Genomic DNA, 24,324 nt, shown 5'->3' with positions numbered 1-24,324 from the left:
GGAGCGTGATGGAGAATGGCCAATGGGGGCTCAGGAGCATGATGGGGACTGGGGAATGGGGGCTTGGGGAGCATGATGGAGACTGGAGAATGGGGGCTTGGGGAGCGTGATGGAAACAGAGGAATGGTGGCTTTGGGAACATGATGGAGACTGGGGAATGGGGGCTCAGAGAATGTGATGGAGAATGGCGAATGGGGGCTCGGGGAGCGTGATGGGGAAAGGGGTATGGGGGCTCGGGAGCATGATGGAGACTGGGATATGGGGGATTGGGAGCGTGATGGAGACTGGGGAATGGGCGCTTGGGGAGCGTGATGGAGACTGGGATATGGGGGCTTGGGAGCATGATGGAGACTGGGGAATGGGGGCTCGGGAGCGTGATGGAGACTGGAGAATGGGGGCCTGGGGAGCGTGATGGAAACTGGGGAATGGGGGCTCGGAGAACGTGGGAGACTGAGGAATGGGGGCTCGGAGAATGTGATGGAGACTGGGGTATGGGGGCTCGGGAGCGTGATGGAGACTGGGGTATGGGGGCCCGGGAGGGAGATGGACACTGGGGTGTAGGGGATCGGGAGCGTGATGGAGACTGGGGTATGGGGGCTCGGGGAGCGTGATAGAGACTGGGGAACGGGGGCTTGGGGAGCCTGATGGAAACTGGGGAATTGGGGCTCGGGGAGCGTGATGGAGACTGGGGAATGGGGGCTCGGGAGCATGATGGAGACTGGGGAATGCGGGCTTGGGTAGCGTGATGGAGACTGGGGTATGGGGGCTCGGGAGCGTGATGGAGACTGGGGAATGGGGGCTCAGGGAGCGTGATGGAGACTGGGGAATGGGGGTTCGGGTGTGAGATGGAGAATGGGGAATGGGGGCTCGGGGGCGTGATGGAGACTGGAGAATGAGTGCTTGTGCGCGTGATAGAGAATGGGGAATGGGGGCTCGGGAGCGTGATGGAGACTGGAGAATGGGGGCTCGGGAGCGTGATGGAGACTGGGGAATGGGGGCTTGGGAGCGTGATGGAGACTGGGGAATGGGGTCTCAGGAGCATGATGGTGACTGGGGAATGGGGGCTCAGGGAGCATGTTGGAGACTGGAGAATGGGGGCTCAGAGAATGTGATGGAGACTGGGGAATGGGGGCTTGGGGAGCGTGATGGAGAATGGCGAATGGGGGCTCGGGAGAGTGATGGAGACTGGGGAATGGGGGCTCGGGGAGCGTGATAGAGACTGGGGAACGGGGGCTTGGGGAGCCTGATGGAAACTGGGGAATTGGGGCTCGGGGAGCGTGATGGAGACTGGGGAATGGGGGCTCGGGAGCGTGATGGAGACTGGGGAATGCGGGCTCGGGGAGCGTGATAGAGACTGGGGAACGGGGGCTTGGGGAGCCTGATGGAAACTGGGGAATTGGGGCTCGGGGAGCGTGATGGAGACTGGGGAATGGGGGCTCGGGAGCGTGATGGAGACTGGGGAATGCGGCTTGGGTAGCGTGATGGAGACTGGGGTATGGGGGCTCGGGAGCGTGATGGAGACTGAGGAATGGGGGCTCAGGGAGCGTGATGGAGACTGGGGAATGGGGTTCGGGTGTGAGATGGAGAATGGGGAATGGGGGCTCGGGAGCGTGATGGAGAATGGGGAATGGGGGCTCAGGGAGCGTGATGGAGACTGGGGAATGGGGGTTCGGGTGTGAGATGGAGAATGGGGAATGGGGGCTCGGGGGCGTGATGGAGACTGGAGAATGAGTGCTTGTGCGCGTGATAGAGAATGGGGAATGGGGGCTCGGGAGCGTGATGGAGACTGGAGAATGGGGGCTCGGGAGCGTGATGGAGACTGGGGAATGGGGGCTTGGGAGCGTGATGGAGACTGGGGAATGGGGTCTCAGGAGCATGATGGTGACTGGGGAATGGGGGCTCAGGGAGCATGTTGGAGACTGGAGAATGGGGGCTCAGAGAATGTGATGGAGACTGGGGAATGGGGGCTTGGGGAGCGTGATGGAGAATGGCGAATGGGGGCTCGGGAGAGTGATGGAGACTGGGGAATGGGGGCTCGGGGAGCGTGATAGAGACTGGGGAACGGGGGCTTGGGGAGCCTGATGGAAACTGGGGAATTGGGGCTCGGGGAGCGTGATGGAGACTGGGGAATGGGGGCTCGGGAGCGTGATGGAGACTGGGGAATGCGGGCTCGGGGAGCGTGATAGAGACTGGGGAACGGGGGCTTGGGGAGCCTGATGGAAACTGGGGAATTGGGGCTCGGGGAGCGTGATGGAGACTGGGGAATGGGGGCTCGGGAGCGTGATGGAGACTGGGGAATGCGGGCTTGGGTAGCGTGATGGAGATTGGGGTATGGGGGCTCGGGAGCGTGATGGAGACTGGGGAATGGGGGCTCAGGGAGCGTGATGGAGACTGGGGAATGGGGTTCGGGTGTGAGATGGAGAATGGGGAATGGGGGCTCGGGAGCGTGATGGAGAATGGGGAATGGGGGCTCGGGGGCGTGATGGAGACTGGGGAATGGGGGCTCGGGAGCGTGATGGAGACTGGGGAATGGGGGCTCAGGGAGCATGTTGGAGACTGGAGAATGGGGGCTCAGAGAATGTGATGGAGACTGGGGAATGGGGGCTTGGGGAGCGTGATGGAGAATGGCGAATGGGGGCTCGGGAGAGTGATGGAGACTGGGGAATGGGGGCTCGGGGAGCGTGATAGAGACTGGGGAACGGGGGCTTGGGGAGCCTGATGGAAACTGGGGAATTGGGGCTCGGGGAGCGTGATGGAGACTGGGGAATGGGGGCTCGGGAGCGTGATGGAGACTGGGGAATGCGGGCTCGGGGAGCGTGATAGAGACTGGGGAACGGGGGCTTGGGGAGCCTGATGGAAACTGGGGAATTGGGGCTCGGGGAGCGTGATGGAGACTGGGGAATGGGGGCTCGGGAGCGTGATGGAGACTGGGGAATGCGGGCTTGGGTAGCGTGATGGAGACTGGGGTATGGGGGCTCGGGAGCGTGATGGAGACTGGGGAATGGGGGCTCAGGGAGCGTGATGGAGACTGGGGAATGGGGTTCGGGTGTGAGATGGAGAATGGGGAATGGGGGCTCGGGAGCGTGATGGAGAATGGGGAATGGGGGCTCGGGGGCGTGATGGAGACTGGGGAATGGGGGCTCGGGAGCGTGATGGAGACTGGGGAATGGGGGCTTGGGAGCGTGATGGAGACTGGGGAATGGGGTCTCAGGAGCATGATGGTGACTGGGGAATGGGGGCTCAGGGAGCATGTTGGAGACTGGAGAATGGGGGCTCAGAGAATGTGATGGAGACTGGGGAATGGGGGCTTGGGGAGCGTGATGGAGAATGGCGAATGGGGGCTCGGGAGCGTGATGGTGACTGGGGTATGGGGGCTCGGGAGCGTGATGGAGACTGGGGAATGGGGACTGGGGGAGCGTGATGGAGACTGGGATATGGGGGCTTGGGAGCATGATGGAGACGGGAATGGAGGCTTGGGGAGCGTGATGGAGACTGGGGAATGGGGGCTCGGGGAACGTGATGGAGAATGGGGAATGGGGGCTCGGGAGCGTGATGGAGACTGTAGAATGGGGGCTCGAAGACCGTAATGGAGAATGTGGAATGTGGGCTTGGGGAGTGTGATGGAGACTGGAGAATGGGGCCTCGGCAGCGTGATGGAGACTGGTGAATGGGGGCTTGGGGAGCATGATGGAGACTGTTGAATGGGTGCTCGGGAGCGTGATGGAGACTAGGGAATGGGGGCTCGGGAGTGTGGGAGACTGTAGAATGCGGCCTTGGGGAGCGTGATGGAGACTGGTGAATGGGGGCTCTGGAGCGTGATGGAGAATGGGGAATGGGGGCTCAGGAGCGTGATGGAGACTGGAGAATGGGGGCTCGGGAGTGTGATGGAAAATGGGGAATGGGGCCTCGGGAGCCTGATGGAGACTGGGGAATGGGGGCTCGGGAGCCTGATTGAGACTGGGGAATGGTGGCTCAGAGAATGTGATGGAGACTGGGGAATGGGGACTTGGGGACCTTGATGGAGAATGGCGAGTGGAGGCTCGGGGAGCGTGATGGGGACTGGGGTATGGGGCCTCGGAGCTTAATTAAGACTGGGATATATGGGCTTCAGAGCGTGATGGAGACTGGGGTATGGGGGCTCGGGAGCGTGATGGAGACTGGGGAATGGGGGCTGGGGGAGCGTGATGGAGACTGGGATATGGGGGCTTGGGAGCGTGATGGAGACTGGGGAATGGGGGCTCGGGAGTGTGATGGAGACTGGCATATGGGGGCTTGGGAGCATGATGGTGACTGGAGATTGGGGGCTCAGCAGCGTGATCGAGACTGGTGAATGGGGCTTTGGGGAGTGTGCTGGAGACTGAGAAATGGGGGCTCTTGAGCGTGATGGAGACTGGGATATGGGGGCTCGGGGAGCGTGATGGAGACTGGGGAATGGGGGCTTGGGGAGCGTGATGGAGACTGGGGAATGGGGGCTTGGGGAGCGTGATGGAGACTGGGGAATGGGGGCCTGGAGAACGTAATGGAGTCTGAGGAATGGGGGCTCGGGGAGCGTGATGGAGACTGGGGAATGGGGACTTGGGAAGCGTGATGGAGACTGGGGAATGGGGACTCGGGAAGCGTGATGGAGACTGGGGAATGGGGGCTTGGGGAGCGTGATGGGGACTAGGGTATGGGGGCTCGGGAGCTTGATGGAGACTGGGATATGGGGGCTTGGGAGCGTGATGGAGACTGGGGTATGGGGGCTCGGGAGCGTGATGGAGACTGGGGAATGGGGGCTCGGGAGCGTGATGGAGACTGGGATATGGGGGCTCGGGGAGCGTGATGGAGACTGGGGAATGGGGGCTTGGGGAGCGTGATGGAGACTGGGGAATGGGGGCTTGGGGAGCGTGATGGAGACTGGGGAATGGGGGAATGGAGAACGTAATGGAGTTTGAGGAATGGGGGCTCGGGGAGCGTGATGGAGACTGGGGAATGGGGACTCGGGAAGCGTGATGGAGACTGGGGAATGGGGGCTTGGGGAGCGTATTGGAGACTGGGGAATGGGGGCTCGGGAGCGTGATGGAGACTGGGATATGGGGGCTTGGGGGCATGATGGAGACTGGAGAATGGGGGCTCAGGAGCATGATGGAGACTGGAGAATGGGGGCTCGGAGAATGTATTGGAGACTGAGGAATGGGGGCTTGGGGAGCGTGATGGAGACTGGGTAATGGGGGCTCGGGGAGCGTGATGGAGACTGGAGAATGGGGGCTCGGGAGCGTGATGGAGAATAGGGAATGGAGGCTCGGGAGCGTGATGGAGACTGGAGAATTGGGGCTCGGGAGCGTGATGGAGACTGGAGAATGGGGGCTTGGGGAGCGTGATGGAGAATGGGGAATGGGGTCTCGGGAGCGTGATGGAGACTGGAGAATGGGGGCTCTGGCGCGTGATGGAGAATGGGGAATGGAGGCTCGGGAGCGTGATGGAGAATGGGGAATGGGGGCTCCGGAGCCTGATGTTGACTCGGGAATCGGGGCTCGGGAGTGTAATGGAGACTGGAGAATGGGAGCTCGGGAGCGTGTTGGAGAATGGGGAATGAGGGCTCGGGAACGTGATGGAGACTGGAGAATTGGGGCTCGGGAGCGTGATGGAGACTGGAGAATGGGGGCTTGGGGAGCGTGATGGAGAATGGGGAATGGGGGCTCGGAACGTGATGGAGACTGGAGAATGGGGGCTCTGGCGCGTGATGGATAATGGGGAATGGGGGCTCCGGAGCGTGATGGAGACTGGAGATTGGGGGCTCGGGAGCGTGATGCAGACTGGGGAATGGGGGCTCGGGAGTGTGATGGAGATTGGGGAATGGGGGCTCAGGAGCGTGATGGAGACTGGGGAATTGTGGACTCAGGAGTGTGATGGAGATAGGAGAATGGGGGCTTGGGGAGCGTGATGGAGTCTGTCAAATGGGGGCTCGGGAACGTGATGGAGACTGGAGAATGGAGGCTCGGGAGCGTGATGGAGACTGGGGAATGGGGGCTCGGGAGCGTGATGGTGACTGGAGACTGGGGGCTCAGGAGCGTCATGGAGACTGGGAAATGGGGGCTCGGAAGCGTGATGGAGACTGGGGAATGGGTGCTCGGGAGCGTGATGGAGACTGGGGAATGGGGGCTCGGGAGCGTGATGGAGACTGGGGAATGGGGGCTCGGGAGCGTGATGGAGACTGGGGTATGGGGGCTCGGGAGCGTGATGGAGACTGGAGAATGGGGGCTCGGGAGCGTGATGGAGACGGGTATGGGGGCTCGGGAGTGTGATGGAGACTGGGGAATGGGGGCTCGGGAGCGTGATGGAGACTGGGGAATGGGGGCTTGGGGAGCGTGCTGGGGACTGGGAAATGGGGGCTCGGGAGCGTGATGGAGACTGGGGTATGGGGGCTCGGGAGTGTGATGGAGACTGGAGAATGGGGGCTTGGAGAATGTATTGGAGACTGAGGAATGGGGGCTTGGTGAGCGTGATGGAGACTGGGTAATGGGGGCTCAGGGAGCGTGATGGAGACTGGAGAATGGGGGCTCGGGAGCGTGATGGAGAATGGGGAATGGGGGCTTGGGGAGCGTGATGGAGAATGGGGAATGGGGGCTCGGGAGCGTGATGGAGACTGGAGAATGGGGGCTCGGGCGCGTGATGGAGAATGGGGAATGGAGGCTCGGGAGCGTGATGGAGAATGGGGAATGGGGGCTTGGAGCCTGATGTTTACTCGGGAATCGGGGCTCGGGAGTGTGATGGAGACTGGAGAATGGGGGCTTGGGGAGCGTGATGGAGACTGGTGAATGGGGGCTTGGGGCGCGTGATGGAGTCTGTCAAATGGGGGCTCGGGGAGCGTGACGGAGACTGGAGAATGGAGGCTCGGGAGCGTGATGGAGACTGGAGACTGGGGGCTCAGGAGCGTCATGGAGACTGGGGAATGGGGGCTCGGGAGCGTGATGGAGACTGGGGAATGGGGGCTCGGGAGCGTGATGGAGACTGGGGTATGGGGGCTCAGGAGCGTGATGGAGACTGGAGAATGGGGGCTCGGGAGCGTGATGGAGACGGGTATGGGGGTTCGGGAGCGTGATGGAGACTGGGGAATTGGGGCTCGGGAGCGTGATGGAGACTGGGGTATGGGGGCTGGGGAGCGTGATGGAGACGGGTATGGGGGCTCGGGAGCGTGATGGAGACTGGGGAATTGGGGCTCGGGAGCGTGATGGAGACTGTGGAATGGGGGCTCGGGAGCGTGTTGGAGAATGGGGAATGAGGGCTCGGGAACGTGATGGAGACTGGAGAATTGGGGCTCGGGAGCGTGATGGAGACTGGAGAATGGGGGCTTGGGGAGCGTGATGGAGAATGGGCAATGGGGGCTCGGAACGTGATGGAGACTGGAGAATGGGGGCTCTGGCGCGTGATGGATAATGGGGAATGGGGGCTCCGGAGCGTGATGGAGACTGGAGATTGGGGGCTCGGGAGCGTGATGCAGACTGGGGAATGGGGGCTTGGGAGTGTGATGGAGATTGGGGAATGGGGGCTCAGGAGCGTGATGGAGACTGGGGAATTGTGGACTCAGGAGTGTGATGGAGATAGGAGAATGGGGGCTTGGGGAGCGTGATGGAGTCTGTCAAATGGGGGCTCAGGAGCGTCATGGAGACTGGGAAATGGGGGCTCGGAAGCGTGATGGAGACTGGGGAATGGGTGCTCGGGAGCGTGATGGAGACTGGGGAATGGGGGCTCGGGAGCGTGATGGAGACTGGGGAATGGGGGCTCGGGAGCGTGATGGAGACTGGGGTATGGGGGCTCGGGAGCGTGATGGAGACTGGAGAATGGGGGCTCGGGAGCGTGATGGAGACGGGTATGGGGGCTCGGGAGTGTGATGGAGACTGGGGAATGGGGGCTCGGGAGCGTGATGGAGACTGGGGAATGGGGGCTTGGGGAGCGTGCTGGGGACTGGGGAATGGGGGCTCGGGAGCGTGATGGAGACTGGGGTATGGGGGCTCGGGAGTGTGATGGAGACTGGAGAATGGGGGCTTGGAGAATGTATTGGAGACTGAGGAATGGGGGCTTGGTGAGCGTGATGGAGACTGGGTAATGGGGGCTCGGGGAGCGTGATGGAGACTGGAGAATGGGGGCTCGGGAGCGTGATGGAGAATAGGGAATGGAGGCTCGGGAGCGTGATGGAGACTGGAGAATGGGAGCTCGGGAGCGTGTTGGAGAATGGGGAATGGGGGCTTGGGGAGCGTGATGGAGAATGGGGAATGGGGGCTCGGGAGCGTGATGGAGACTGGAGAATGGGGGCTCGGGCGCGTGATGGAGAATGGGGAATGGAGACTCGGGAGCGTGATGGAGAATGGGGAATGGGGGCTCCGGAGCCTGATGTTGACTCGGGAATCGGGGCTCGGGAGTGTGATGGAGACTGGAGAATGGGGGCTTGGGGAGCGTGATGGAGACTGGTGAATGGGGGCTTGGGGCGCGTGATGGAGTCTGTCAAATGGGGGCTCGGGGAGCGTGACGGAGACTGGAGAATGGAGGCTCGGGAGCGTGATGGAGACTGGAGACTGGGGGCTCAGGAGCGTCATGGAGACTGGGGAATGGGGGCTCGGGAGCGTGATGGAGACTGGGGAATGGGGGCTCGGGAGCGTGATGGAGACTGGGGTATGGGGGCTCGGGAGCGTGATGGAGACTGGAGAATGGGGGCTCGGGAGCGTGATGGAGACGGGTATGGGGGCTCGGGAGCGTGATGGAGACTGGGGAATTGGGGCTCGGGAGCGTGATGGAGACTGGGGTATGGGGGCTCGGGAGCGTGATGGAGACTGGAGAATGGGGGCTCGGGAGCGTGATGGAGACGGGTATGGGGGCTCGGGAGCGTGATGGAGACTGGGGAATTGGGGCTCGGGAGCGTGATGGAGACTGTGGAATGGGGGCTCGGGAGCATGTTGGAGACTGGGGAATCGGGTTCGGGAGCCTGATGGAGACTGGGGTCTGGGGGCTCGGGAGCATGATGGAGACTGGGGAATGGGGTTCGTGAGCATGATGGAGACTGGGGTCTGGGGACTCGGGAGCGTGATGGACACTGAGGAATGGGGGCTCGGGAGCGTGATGGAGACTGGGGAATGGGGGCTCTGAGAGTACAGGAAGTCCAAGTACAAATCAGCTCTGACTGAAGCTCCCAGTTCAGAGCCATCACCTTCACACAGAACCAGAATCTGAGGAGACAGGGAGAGAGTGGACCTGTTAAACGTGGCATCGACTGGGAAGCTTGACGGCGTCTTGTGCATTGTTAGGGGATTCTAGCTATGGTTTCAGGGAGAATATCAACAGGTTATAGGATTACTACTAGTTACAGATAGGATAGCGGGGCATTACTCTTCTACTACCAGTTACATATAGACTATCAGTGAGTCATGGTATCACTGTTAATTATGAGGGGAATCTGAGTGTTACCACTATTACTGTGAGTTATCGGTGCAATTTCAGTGTAATTTCCATTAGTTACTGGTGGAATCAAAACTTCTCACCTCTGTGAAAAAAATTTACCTCCCGCCCTCGGGTTCCCCTCCTTCCTTGCCCTCAGTTTCGATTTCTCCGCCCTCAGTTTTCCCTCTTCCCTCTTCCTTCGTTCCCCCTCCTCTCCCACCTTTGCTCCCCCCTCCTCCCCCACCCTCAGTCCCCCCTCTCAGTTCCCCCCTGTCTCCATCGCCCTCAGTCCCCCCTCCATCCCCACTTTTGGACACACTCTCAGTCCCTCACTCCCCCCCCCCCCCCACCATCGATCGCATCTCCTCCGCTCCTCAGTCCCCCATCCCCACCTGCCCACGATCCCCCTCTTCCCTCTTCCTCCCACCCTTGGTCATCCCCATTCCCACCCCCCCATTTCCCCTCCCCCCACCCCCAGTTTCCCCTCTTCTTTGCCCTTGGTTCCTCCTCCTTCTCCACCTTCAGTGTCCCCTCTTCCTCCCACCCTCAGCCTTTCCTCTTCCCTGCCCTCGATTCCCCCCTTCCCCTGCTTTTGTGTGGCCTCCTGGTTCTCCGACTTTCTTGCTGACCAGCTGCTGGTGCAAAATCACAAGCAAAGATTCTTCACTCCAGGGAACCCAATCCTTATAAGGTAAATGCAATAACAGTTGTAGAAATCATGTGATCAGAGGTCATGCGTTTAGGCATCACATGGTCAGATGTCATGTGGTCAGAATGTCACATGATCAAACCTCCAGGAATATCTCCAAGTGGAATTGGCAACCCTAATCCACCCACTAACCAGACAGTCTGCTTGGAGAGGCAGAATGCCTAATGGCACAGACCTTTCCAATCCATATCCAGGATTTTTTGTATTCCATAGCTCTGATTGATACACTGAAGGGTCATACCTGGATCCAAATTGGTTCAGGAAGCTTTCCCCTTCTTGGCCATCTCCACTGCTTCAATTTGGTTTCTTGTTGATTTATCATCAGCCCGCCCTCCTCATGGAGCAGTAAGACCATTGCCTTGCTAATAACACATTGATCAATAAAGGACAATTACTATTTAAACTTAGAATCATAGAGTCATACAGCACAGGAGGCCATTCGACCCATTGCTATCCAATTAGTTCCACTCCTCTGCTCTTTCCTCATAGCTCTGCAATTTTTTCCTTTTGACGTACTTATTCAAGTCTTTTTCAAGAGTTGCTATTGAATCTACTTCCATCACCCTTTCAGGAAGTGCGTTCCAGATCATGACAACATTTTTTAAATTCTTTCATGGGATATGGGAGTCGCTGTTTTATTAAACTCTATATGGAAGGTGTGGTGTTAAAAACTCTGCCATTTGCACCCTCTGTAAACATGAACACATTCAAAACTCTGCTGCCCATAACTATGTCATGTTCACCTGTGCTCGCTGACCTATATTGGCTCCCAGTCCAGAAATGCCTTGTTTTTAAAATTCTCTCCTCGTTTTCAAATCCCCCCCCCCATAACCTCACCCCTCCCTATCTCTGTAATCTCCTCCAGCCACACAGATTTCCGACAACGCAACACTCCTTCAATTCTGGCCTCTTGTGCATCCCCAATTTTAAAGGCTCCGCCACTGGCAGCCATTCTTTCAGCTGTCTGGGCCCTAAGCTCTGGAATTCCCTTCCTAAGTCTCTCTACCTCTCTTTTCTCTTTTAATATGCTCCTTGAAACCTACCTCTTTGACCAAGCTTTGAGTCATCTGTCCTAATATCTCTTATGGGGCTCGGTGTTCAATTTTGTTTGGTAACACTCCAGTGAAGCACCTTGGGACGTTTTACTATGGTGCTATATAAATACAAATTGTTGTTGCTGTAACCACAGTAAACAGGGGTGCCTGTGTTTGGCCAACACCAAGTATTGGGCGGTAGGAAGTAACGTGGAATCCTCCAGAAAGAGCCAAGAGCTTTGGGTGGAAGAGCCCCCAGAGGAGGGCGATGGGACCCCCAATGGAGGAAATGCCATCAAAAGGCAGATGATTTAATCCTCGAGTTAGTTGTCGATGTCCAGAACCTGTGGCTGATGGAGCCGACATAAGAACAGGTTGACTGTGACCGTGTACATTCTTGAGCACAATACCAGGGTTCAAGTTCCAGCCTTAAGGTGAACCTGCAATGATGATTGTTAAAATGTCGAGCCTGCTATGTTGCTTATTTTCCTTTTTCTTTTAATATATTTTGGTATTTTTCTGTTAGCATTAACGAATAAAACCAGTAATGGTGTCAGGATTTGTATCAGCTAATAGCAATAATAATAATAACAATGATAGAGTGGGCAACCATCATGAAATCAAGGCCCAGGCTTCTCACATAAGCCAGGCCTCTGACAGGAAACACTGTTCGATGGGGTTCAAATGCAGAACATGCCATTGTAAAGGCAAACATAGTCCTTTCTATGCGAATTGTGTAATGTTTAAACATTTGCTGTATCACAAACCACGGGCCCTTGAGGGCCTGCAGTGGAGAAGATGAAATATCAAGTGGAGCTCAGTTGGCTGAGGCCCACATTATTCCCATGGAGCCAGGAGGTACACTCCTACTCAACAAAATGATCTGGACACCATGATATACCTGGATCCAGGTCCGCAAAGGTGTCTAAAAAGGGCCAAGTGGAGTCTCCAGCCCAGAGTGATGGCCTGGATGACCTTTTAGAAAAACTGCTAATTGATTGTGTTATGGCTGCGACTTTTCAGTGGGAGGCCACCAGCATCACCTCCACCGAGCAGCCAAGTGGCTCATGTGCCTCCTCTCCATAGCAGTCGCCCAAGGTATTCCCATATTAACCGATGTTAGGTAAATTGGCTGATCCTGTCCTGAAACTGGCTACTCTGGAAAGATTAAAAGCAGGGTTTGACGATGTAGCAGTTCTCTGGTTCTGTCACACTTCAGAGCACTGAGTCAGGTCTGGTGCTCTTCAACCTCCACCTTTCATAGAGGTCATCCAGGTCATGACCCTGGGATAGAATCTCCAGTCGGTGTATTTAGATACCTCCATGGACCAGGATTGAGGTATTCTGCCAGTGCCATTATTTCCAGTTCTTGGTGGAAACCCACATGGCAACCGAAAGGATTTTCTCAACTTTTTTTGAGCAATTTGATGGTGTCATGGTCCTGTAGTTTTTTTTTCTGGGAATATGCGGTTTGCCTTTAAGGCTTGCAAAGGATCAGTATTGCTTTAAGAACCAGCAAGCCTCAGGAGTTATAGGAAGGTGCTTTATCGTTGCCTTAGAAACAGCCGTTTGGAGACTGCGATTCAAAGGGTGCATTCTCGTTACCATAGATACAGCCACTGGGAGTGAGTATGAAGCGATACATTTGTTACATTTCAATTTTGAACTGGCTTTTTAGTTGAAGACAGTTTGTTCTAACAGAACACAGACACAGAGGACACATGGACAAAGACGGCTGTGGTGTTTAGCACCAGAGAAAAGAGTTCTCAGCCATTTAAATTGAAGGAATAGGAATTTAGTCTGTTTAATTATTATCTCTCAAAATTCTAAAAAAAGTCAAGCCAAAACAGAGATCTCTGGTAATTTGAACTGAAGGAAGGGAAGTTAGACTGTGACAATCTTTTATCCCTCAAAAACTCTAAAGTCAGCTTGATTCTATTGAAAGTGTTTGCAAGTTGTTAATTGTTGAAATTCGCTGTAGAAGGAAAGCATCACCTATACTGGAATTAGGCTACGGACTGTTCTACTGTGGAAGAACCTTTGTTTTCCACATTGGACGACTGTGAGAACTTCAAGCAACATTGGACTGTAAATTTGCAAGGACTCTAATTTTTTCTATTTTTAAATGCTGCTTATATCTTCATAGTATTTAAGAATTTAAGAGAGCAAGACTACACCTTCTACTGGCAGGGTAGGGATCCTGAAGAACCAAGACAGCATGGAGTGGGCTTCACCATCAGAAACCCTTTGCTCAGCATGATGGAGCTACCTTCAAATGGCTCGGAACGGATACTGTCCATCCGACTTCTCACCACCTCTGGTCCAGTACACCTACTCAGCATCTATGTTCCAACACTCTGCTCCCCATCTGAAGTTAAAGACTAGTTCTACGAGGAACTCCATAATATCATTAGCAGCATTCCCAATACCGAACATTTTTTCCTGCTGGGGGACTTTAACGTCAGGGTTGGGGCCGACCATGACTCATGGCCCTCCTGCCTTGTGTGCTATGACATTGGAAGGATGAATGAGAATGGACAGAGACTGCTGGAGTTGTGTACCTATCATAACCTCTGCATCACTAACTCATTCTTTCATACTAAACCCTATCACCAGGTTTCATGGAGACACCCAAGATCACGTCATTGGCACCAGTTGGACCTCATCGTCACAAGGCGAGCCTCTATAAACAGTGTCCAAATCACACGCAGCTTCCACAGTGCGGACTGCGACACCGACCACTCCCTGGTGTGCAGCAAGGTCAGACTCAAACCAAAGAAGCTGCATCACTCCAAGGAGAAGGGCTGCCCAAGCATCAACACTAACAGAATTTCTTATCCACAGCTGTTACACAAGTTTCTAAATTCACTTGAAAAAGCCCTTCAAAACACTCCTGCAGGGGATGCAGAGACGAAGTGGGCCCACATCAGAGACACCATCTATGACTTAGCAATGACCACCTTTGGCAAACGTGAGAAGCAGAATGCAGACTGGTTTCAATCTCACTTTGAAGAGCTGGAATCTGTCATAGCCACTAAATGTATTGCACTGCTGAACTACAAGAAAGCTCCCAGCGCGTTAACATCCGTAGCACTTAAAGTAGCCAGAAGCTCTGCACAACAGACAGGCGCTGTGCAAATGACTACTGGCAACATCTATGCAGTCGTATTCAGCTGGCCTCTGACACAGGAAACATCAGAGAAATGTATGATGGCATTAAGAGAGCTTTTGGGCCAACCATCAAGAAGATTGCCCCCTCGAGTCTAAATCAGGGGAACGATCACTGACCAATGCAAGCAAATGGACCGCTGGGTGGAGCACTACCTAGAACTGTACTCCAGGGAAAATGTTGTCACTGATACTGCCTTCAATGCAGACAAGTCTCTGCCAGTCATGGATGAGCTGGATGAACAGCCAACAAAATCGGAACTGGAAAGGACCTCATTACCCCTGAAATAATCAAGAGTGCCAAGTCTGCTATACTCTCAGCACTCCATTACTGCTTTGCCTGTGCTGGGACGAGGGAGCAGTACCACAGGACATGCGCAATGCCAATATCATCACCCTCTATAAGAACAAGGGTGACCGCGGTGACTGCAACAATTACCGTGGAATCTCCCTGCTCAACATAGCGGGGCAAGTCATTTTAAACAGGCTCCAGAAGCTGGCTGAGCGTGTCTATCCTGAGGCACAGTGTGGCTTTTGAGCAGAGAGATCCACCATTGACATGCTGTTCTCCCTTTGCCAGCTACAGGAGAAATGCCACGAACAACAGATGCCCCTCTACATTGCTTTCATAGATCTCACCAAAGCCTGTGACCTCGTCAGCAGACATGGTCTCTTCAGACTACTAGCAAAGATCGGATGTCCACCAAAGCTTCTAAGTATCATCACCTCATTCCATGACAATATGAAAGGCACAACTCAGCATAGTGGCTCCTCATCAGATCCCTTTCTTATCCCGAATGGCGTGAAACAGGGCTGTGTTCTCGCACCTACACTTTTTGGGATCTTCTTCTCCCTGCTGCTCTCACATGCGTTCAAGTCTTCAGAAGAAGGAATTTTCTTCCACACAAGATCAGATGGCAGGTTGTTCAATCTTGCCTGTTTTAGAGCGAAGACCAAAGTACGGAAAGTCCTCATCAGGGAACTCCTCTTTGCTGACGATGCTGTATTAACATCTCACACTGAAGAGTGTCTGCAGAGACACGGGTAGGCGGTGGCGTAGTGGTATTATCACTGGACTAGTAACCCAGAGACCCAGGGAATTTCTCTGGGGACATGGGTTCGAATCCCACCACAGCAGAAGGTGGAATTTGAATTAAATTAATAAATCTGGAATTAAAAGCTAGTCTAATGATGGCTATGAAACCATTGTCACTTGTTGTAAAAACCCATCTGGTTCACTAATGTCCTTTAGGGAAGGAAATCTGCTGTCCTTACCTGGTCTGGCCTACAAGTGACTCTAGACCCACAGCAATGTGGTTAACTCTTACATGCCCTCTGAAATGGCCTAGCAAGCCTAAGTTGTACCTAACCGCTACGAAGTCAATAAAAAGGAATGAAACCGGACGGACCACCCGGCATTGACTTAGGCACCGGAAACGACAACGGCAAACTCAGCCCTGTCGACCCTGCAAAGTCCTCCTTACTAACATCTGGGGGCTTGTGCCAAAGTTGGGAGAGCTGTCCCACAGACTAGTCAAGCAACAGCCTGACATAGTCATACTCACGGAATCATACCTTACAGACAATGTTCCAGACACTGCCATCACCATCCCCGGGTATGTCCAGTCCCACCGGCAGGACAGACCCACCAGAGGTGGTGGCACAGTGGTATACAGTAGGGAGGGAGTTGCCCTGGGAGTCCTCAACATTGCCTCCGGACCTCATGAAGTCTCATGGCATCAGGTCAAACATGGGCAAGGTAACCTCCTACTGATTACCACCTATCGCCCTCCCTCAGCTGATGACTTAGTACTCCTCCATGTTGAACACCACTTGGAGTAAGCACTGAGGGTGGCAAGGGCAGAAAATGTACTCTGGGTGGGGGACTTAATGTCCATCACCAAGAGTGGCTCGGTAGCACCACTACTGACCGAGCTGGCCGAGTCCTAAAGGACATAGCTGCTAGACTGGGTCTGCGGCAGGTGGTGGGGGAACCAACACGAAGGAAAAACATACTTGACCTTGTCCTCACCAATCTGCCTGCCGCAGATGCTTCTGTCCATGACAGTAATGGTAGGAGTGACCACCACACAGTCCTTGTGGAGACGAGGTCCCGCCTTCACATTGAGGATACCCTCCATCGTGTTGTGTGGCACTATCAACATGCTCAATGGGATAGATTTCTAACAGATCTAGCAATGCAAAACTGGGCATCCATGAGGCGCTGTGGGCCATCAGCAGCAGCAGAATTGTACTCAATCACAATCTGTAACCTCATGGCCTGGCATTTCCCCCACTCTACCATTACCATCAAGCCAGGAGACCAACCCTGGTTCAATGAAGAGTGCAGGAGGGCATACCAGTAGCAGCACCAGGCATACCTCAAAATGAGGTGTCAACCTGGTGAAGCTACAACACAGGACTATCTGCGTGCCAAACTGCATAAGCAGCATGCGATAGACAGAGCTAATCGATCCCATAACCAATGGATCAGATCTAAGCTCTGCAGTCCTGCCACATCCAGCCGTGAATGGTGGTGGACAATTAAACAACTAACTGGAGGAGGTGGTTCCACAAATATCCCCATCCTCAATGATGGGGGAGCCCAGCACATCAGTGCAAAAGATAAGGCTGAAGCATTTGCAACTATCTTCAGCCAGAAGTGCCGAGTTGATGATCCATCTCGGCCTCCTCCTGAAGTCCCCAGCATCAGGGATGCCAGTTTCAGCCAATTCGATTCACTCCGCGAGATATCAAGAAACGACTGAAGGCACTGAATACTGCAAAAGCTATGGGTCCTGAGAACATTCTGGAAATAGTACTGAAGACCAGTGCTCCAGAACTTTCCACACCCCTAGCCAAGCTGCTCCAGTACAGCTACAACACTGGCATCTACCCTGCAATGTGGAAAATTGCCCAGGTATGTCCTGTACACAAAAAGCAGGACAAGCCCAACCCGGCCAATTCCACCCCATCAGCCTACTCTCAATCATCAGTAAAATGATGGAAGGCGTCATCAACAGTGCCATCAAGCGGCACTTGCTTAGCAATAACCTTCTCAGTGACGCTCAGTTTGGGTTCCGCCAGGGCCACTCAGCTCCTGACCTCATTACAGCCTTGGTTCAAACATGGACAAAAGAGCTGAGCTCAAGAGGTGAGATGAGAGTGACTGCCCTTGACATCAAGGCAGCATTTGACTGAGTATGGCATCAAGGAGCCCGAGCAAAACTGAGGTCAATGGGAATCAGGGGGAAAACCCTCCGCTGGCTGGAGTCATACCTAGCGCAAAGGAAGATGGTTGTGGTTGTTGGAGATTAATCATCTGAGCTCCAGGACATCACTGCAGGAGCTCCTCAGGGTAGTGGCCTCGGCCCAACCATCTTCAGCTGCTTCATCAATGACCTTCCTTCAATCATAAGGTCAGAAGTGGGGATGTTCGCTGATGATTGCACAATGTTCAGCACCATTCGTGACTCCTCAGATACTGAAGCAGTCTGTGTAGAAATGCAGCAAGACCTGGACAATATCCAGGCTTGGGCTGATAAGTGGCAAGTAACATTCGCGCCACACAAGTGCCAGGTAATGACCATCTCCAACAAGAGAGAATCTAACCATCTCCCCTTGAGATTCAATGGCATTACCATTGCTGAATCCCCCGCTATCAACATCCTGGGGGTTACCATTGACCAGAAACTGAACTGGAGTAGCCATATAACTACCGTGGCTACAAGAGCAGGTCAGAGGCTAGGAATCCTGAGGCGAGTAACTCACCTCCTGACTCCCCAAAGCCTGTCCACCATCTACAAGGCACAAGTCAGGAGTGTGATGGAATACTCTCCACTTGCCTGGATGGGTGCAGCTCCAACAACACTCAAGAATCTCGACACCATCCAGGACAAACAGCCCGCTTGATTGGCACCCCATCTGCAAACATTCACTCCCTCCACCACCGACGCACAGTGGCAGTAGTGTGTACCATCTACAAGATGCACTGCAGAAATGCACCAAGGCTCCTTAGACAGCACCTTCCAAACCCGCGACCTCTACCAACTAGAAGGACAAGGACAGCAAATGCATGGGAGCAACACCACCTGCAAGTTCCCCTCCAAGTCACACACCATCCTGACATGGAACTATATCGCCGTTCCTTCACTGTCGCTGGGTCAAAATCCTGGAACTCCCTTCCTAACAGCACTGTGGGTATACCTACCCCAAATGGACTGCAGCGGTTCAAGAAGGCAGCTCACCACCACCTTCTCAAGGGCAATTAGGGATGGGCAATAAATGCTGGCCTGGCCCTTGACGCCCACATCCCATGAATGAATTTAAAAAAAACTCATCGACAGGATTGCGGTTGCCTGCAATGAATTTGGCCTAACCATCAGCCTCAAGAAAACGAACATCATGGGACAGGACCTCAGAAATGCTCCATCCATCAATATCGGCGACCACGCTCTGGAAGTGGTTCAAGAGTTCACCTCCCTAGGCTCAACTATCACCAGTAAGCTGTCTCTCGATGCAGAAATCAACAAGCGCATGGGAAAGGCTTCCACTGCTATGTCCAGACTGCCCAAGAGGGTGTGAGAAAATGGCGCACTGACACGGAACACAAAAGTCCGAGTATTTCAAGCCTGTGTCCTCAGTACCTTGCACTACGGCATCGAAGCCTGGACAATATATGTCATCCAAGAGCGTCTCAACTCATTCCATCTTGGCTGCCTCTGGAGAATCCTTGGCATCAGGTGGCAGGACCGTATCTCCAATGCAGAAGTCCTCGAGGCGGCCAACATCCCCAGCTTATACACCCTACTGAGCCAGCGGCGCTTGAGATGGCTTGGCCATGTGAGCCGCATGGAAGATGACAGGATCCCCAAGGACACATTGTACAGTGAGCTCGTCACTGGTATCAGACCCACCGACCGTCCTTGTCTCCACTTTAAAGACGTCTGCAAACGCGACATGAAGTCCTGTGACATTGATCACAAGTCGTGGGAGTCAGTTGCCAGCGTTCGCCAGAGCTGGCGGGCAACCATAAAGGCGGGGCTAAAGAGTGGCGAGTCGAAGAGACTTAGCAGTTGGCCGGAAAAAAGACAGAAGCGCAAGGAGAGAGCCAACTGTGTAACAGCCCTGTCAACCAATTTTATCTGCAGCACCTGTGGAAGAGTCTGTCACTCTCGAATTGGCCTTTATAGCCACTCCAGGCGCTGCTCCACAAACCACTGACCACCTCTAGGCGCTTCCCCATTGCCTCTCGAGACAAGGAGGCCAAAGAAAGAAAGAAAGTTAGAAATGAAAAAACTGGAGCTTCAGCAGGAAAAAGAATGAAGAAAACTTGAATTGGAAAAAGAGGAAAGGGAGAAAGAGAGAGCATTTCGGAGAGAAAGTGAAAGAGAAGAGAGGGAATTTAAATTAAAAGAGATGGAACTAAGACAAAAGGGTAGTCTTGAATCCAGGGGAAATTTGGATCTGGAAGAATCTGAATTTAGATCAGGACCCAGTGAGAAGTTGTTCAAATTTATACAGGCTCTTCCTAAGTTCGAGGAAAGGGACGTAGAGGCATTTTTCATATCTTCCGAAAAAATAGCCTCACAGATGAAATGGCTGAAAGAAAGCTGGACAATGCTCATGCAGGGCAAGCTGGTAGGCAGAGCTCATGAAGCTTAAGCCATGCTTTCTGAAGAGGCTTCTGCAGATTATGAGATGGCAAAAAAAGGCTATTGTCTCTGCGTATGAGTTAGTCTCTGAAGCTTAACGTCAGAAGTTTAGGAACTTTAGATTGACTGGGCAGAGCTAGTTAGAATGTGAGAGGGTGAAGCGAATGAATTTTGACCATTGGATACGGGCATTAAAGATAGAAACCACATATGAGAACCTTTGAGAATTGATTCTCTTAGAAGAGTTTAAAAACTCCATTCCTTCAGTCGTGAGAACTCAGATAGATAACCTGAAAGTTTTGAAAGCTAGGCAAGCAGCAGGGATTGCTGATGATTTTGAGCTTGTGAATAAGATGACCTCTTTTGTCTGTCACCCCCGTAAACCCGAGAAGGATAGAAAGGGGGAGAGTGAAAGGAAGGCAAGTAGCCAGAGACAAGAAGGAACAGCTGGGAATGCCCCAGGATCACCTCCTCAGGTCAGAAAGGAAGGTGCTAAGGGTAGAAGTGAGGTTCGCAAGCCTAAGTGTTATCATTGCAACAAAACGGGTCATCTTCATTCAGATTGCTGGAAATTGCGAGGTAAACACATAGGACTTGTTGGGGTACGCAAAGTTAGTGCAGAGGAAAAGACTCTGACTGAGAGAATAGTAGACCAGGCTATAGCTTTAACGACAGCTGTGAATGTGAAACCAGATTCTAAAGCTAAGAGGAGTGTAGAGATTAAAAATAAAATACCTGAGAGTTATAATGATTTTTTGTCAAAGGGGAGAGTAACTCCGTATCCTGTAAGTGAGACAGGAAAACCTATAATTATACTCAGGGATACCGGAGTGACCCAAACACTCTTGCTGGGGAAAGATATGAGGTTTCCATCAGAGAGCGCCTTGAACGCTAAAGTTTTAGTTAATGGAATTGGCGGAGAGTATATACCCATACCTTCGTATAAAGTACGCCTAGAGAATGACTTAATATCTGGGATAGTAACTGTAGGTATTGTCCACAGTTTGGCCGTAAAGGGAATTGATCTACTCCTAGGAAATGATTTGGCAGGATCAAAAATATCAGTTTCTCCTATGGTTACAGAGGAACCATGTGAAATTAACGAAATGGAGCAATTACCGGAACAAGTTCCGAGAATATTTTAATAAAAGCAAAATACTGCGGATGCTGGAAATCTGAAACAAAAACAAGAAATGCCGGATTCACTCAGCAGGTCTGGCAGCATCTGTGGAAAGAAAAGCAGAGTTAACGTTTCGGGTCAGTGACCCTTCTTCTGAGAATATTTCCTGTGTGTGTAGTTACCTGAGCAATGGCTAAACAGGATCCATTGTTGGAGGTAAAAGGGGCAGCACAAACAGATAATCAGGCATCTGAAACCTTATTTGGGGATTTAGATAATCCAAATGAGATGTTTAACAGATCATCTATCATTGCAGCACAGCAAGCTGATCCAGAGATCTACCAAATAGCACAGATGGCTCTGTCAGAAGCTGAGGTGAAAGGCGTTCCGGAAGGCTATTATATGGCAAATGGTGTTTTGAGGAGGAAATGGAAACTGCTTCATAGACCTGCCGACAAAGACTGGACAGTTGTTGAACAGATAGTGGTACCACCTAAATATCGACAAGGATTATTAAGGTTAGCACATGACATTCCCTTTTCAGGACATAGGGGAATTCGGAAGACCAAATCACACATAAGCAAACATTATTACTGGCCAGGTCTTACAAAGGATGTGAGACAATTTTGTAGGGCATGCCACACCTGTTAAATGGTGGGAAAACCATAACCTACCATAAAACCAGGGGATGAGGTATTGTGTTGTTACCATCACAGGGAGAACCATTAAGAGCATGGTTCAGTGGTCCATATAGAGTGATCAAAAGAGTGGGTAAGGTAGATTACTTAATTGACACCTCTGATCGCTGGAAGAACCGGTTGTGTCACATTAATTTGCTCAAACCATATTACCACAGGGAGGAGGATAAGCCAGTACAGGTATGTCAGGTAATCAGGACTGTGGAGAAGGAAAAGGATAGTGAGGATGAGGCAGAAGTAGGCCTAGGAAATTCTCAGATTGAACCTCCAACTATCCAATCAGCGAATGTCGAATGACTAGGAAAATTAAACAATAAGCTTTTACACTTAGAGGCAAAACAGCGTGAAGTCCTAACCAGGGTTTTCACAATGTTTCAAAAGGTTTCTATGGATAAGCCAGGATGTACATCCACAGCCACACATGATGTGGGTATAGGGGGAGCCAGTCCTTTAAAACAGCATCCTTGTTGCTTAGGTCCAGACAGACAGGCCCAAGTGGAAGCAGAGGTACAATGCATGCTGAAGGGCAGCTTAGATGAACCTAGTCAGGACAGCTGGAATTCGCAGATGGTCTTGATGACTAAACCTGGTGGGACGGCTCAAACTTGCATAGACTCTGAAAAAGTCACTGTGGTAAAGAAGGCAGACTCTTACCCAAATTCTCCTTTAAAGGACTGTAAGGACAGAGTGGGCAACACAATGTGTCTTAAAGAGACAGATGTGTTGGAAGGATTCTGCCAAATTCCTTTGACACCCCAGGGTAAGAAAAAATCAGCTTCTGTTACACCGGACAGGGTTTTCCAGTGTCAAGTGATGCCACACAAGTTAAGGGGTACTCGAGAAACTTCTCAGAGAATAGTGAACCCAGTAGTGGTCAGTGCTCCTAGCTGTGCAGCTCACCTGGCTGAGGTGATGGACAGTAGGGACACTTGGAAGGAAAATACAAAACAATTGGAAGACTATGCTTGGAAATTTAAAAAGGGTTAATTGGAACAACCTTTTGAAAATTTAAAGCTGAAATGTTCTGGTGGAACTTGTTGCTGTAGTCTAAACAGTTTTTAAAAATGTGTATGTCCGTAAATGCGTGAAAAAAATGTTAGCGTTTTTTCAATTTGTATTTTTTGCAATGAAACACACTTCAGGAATGGCGTTTCATTCTGCTAGGGGTGGAGGTGTCATGGTCCTGTAGTTTTTTTCCCACGGAATATGCAGTTTGCCTTTAAAGCTTGCAAAGGATCAGTATTGCTTTAAGAACCAGCAAGCCTCAGGAGATATAGCAAGGTGCATTTTTGTTGTTTTAGAAACAGCCATTTGGAGACTGCGATTCAAAGGTTGCATTCTCGTTACATTACCATAGATACAGCCACTGGGAGTGAATATTAAGTGATACATTTGTTACATTTCAATTTTGAACTGGCTTTTTAGTTGAAGACAGTTTGTTCTAACAGAACACAGACACAGAGGACACATGGACACAGACCGCTGTGGTGTTTAGCACCGGAAAAAAGAGCTCTCAGCCATTTAAATTGAAGGAATAGGATTTTAGTCTGTTTAATTATTATCTCTCAAAATTCTAAAAAAGTCAAGCTAAAACAGAGATCTCTGGTAATTTGAACTGAAGGAAGGGAAGTTAGACTGTGACAATCTTTTATCCCTCACAGGGCGGCACAGTGGCGCAGTGGTTAGCACCGCAGCCTCACAGCTCCAGCGACCCGGGTTCAATTCTGGGTACTGCCTGTGTGGAGTTTGCAAGTTCTCCCTGTGTCTGCGTGGGTTTCCTCCGGGTGCTCTGGTTTCCTCCCACATGCCAAAAGACTTGCAGGTTGATAGGTAAATTGGCCATTATAAATTTCCCTTAGTATAGGTAGGTGGTAGGGAAATATAGGGACAGGTGGGGATGTGGTAGGAATATGGAATTAGTGTAGGATTAGTATAAATGGGTGGTTGATGGTCGGCACAGACTCGGTGGGCTGAAGGGCCTGTTTCAGTGCTGTATCTCTAACTAACTAACTAACTCTAAAGTCAACTTGATTCTATTGAAAGTGTTTGCATGTCATTAATTGTTGAAATTCGCTGGAGAAGGAAAGCATCACTGACTGCTGGAGTTAGACTATGGACTGTTCTACTGTGGAAGAACCTTTGTTTTCCGCATCGGACGACTGTGAGGACTTCAAGCAACATTCTGTGAGGACTTCAATCAACATTGAACTGTAAATTTGCAAGGACTCTAATTTTTTCTATTTTAAATGTTGTTTATATCTTCATAGTGTTTAAGAATTTAGTTCTTCTAATTAAAGAGTTAATTTGTTGATTTAAAGACAGCTGGTTTGGTTAGCTTCATTCGGGGGTGATTAGATGGTACAACTTGGCTGGGTCTTTCTTTAATTTGGAAAGTTTTAAATAATATGTTCGGCGATCTGTGAAGCGACAGGATTGAATTATCAGTGCATTTCTCCCACCACAATCAGAATTGTATATTTTGATTGGGAGCTTTGACTGGAGCGGTCGGTCGTAACAATGGTGATTGCTT

General features: G+C 52.2%; 1 protein-coding gene across 1 annotated transcript in view; it reads right to left on the bottom strand.

Annotated features, from left to right (window-relative positions):
* LOC137384913 (uncharacterized protein C3orf20-like) overlaps window positions 1-24,324 on the bottom strand; it is a 190,954-nt gene that overhangs the window by 67,100 nt on the left and 99,530 nt on the right. Inside the window, exon 7 of the mRNA XM_068059621.1 lies at window positions 10,362-10,482. Coding sequence (XP_067915722.1) covers window positions 10,362-10,482 — 121 coding nt within the window. The remainder of the gene's footprint in view (window positions 1-10,361; window positions 10,483-24,324) is intronic.

This window comes from Heterodontus francisci, chromosome 27 (assembly GCF_036365525.1).
Source record: "Heterodontus francisci isolate sHetFra1 chromosome 27, sHetFra1.hap1, whole genome shotgun sequence".
NCBI classification, from domain to species: Eukaryota; Metazoa; Chordata; class Chondrichthyes; order Heterodontiformes; family Heterodontidae; genus Heterodontus; species Heterodontus francisci.
This window is presented reverse-complemented; position numbering and strand designations above follow the sequence as displayed.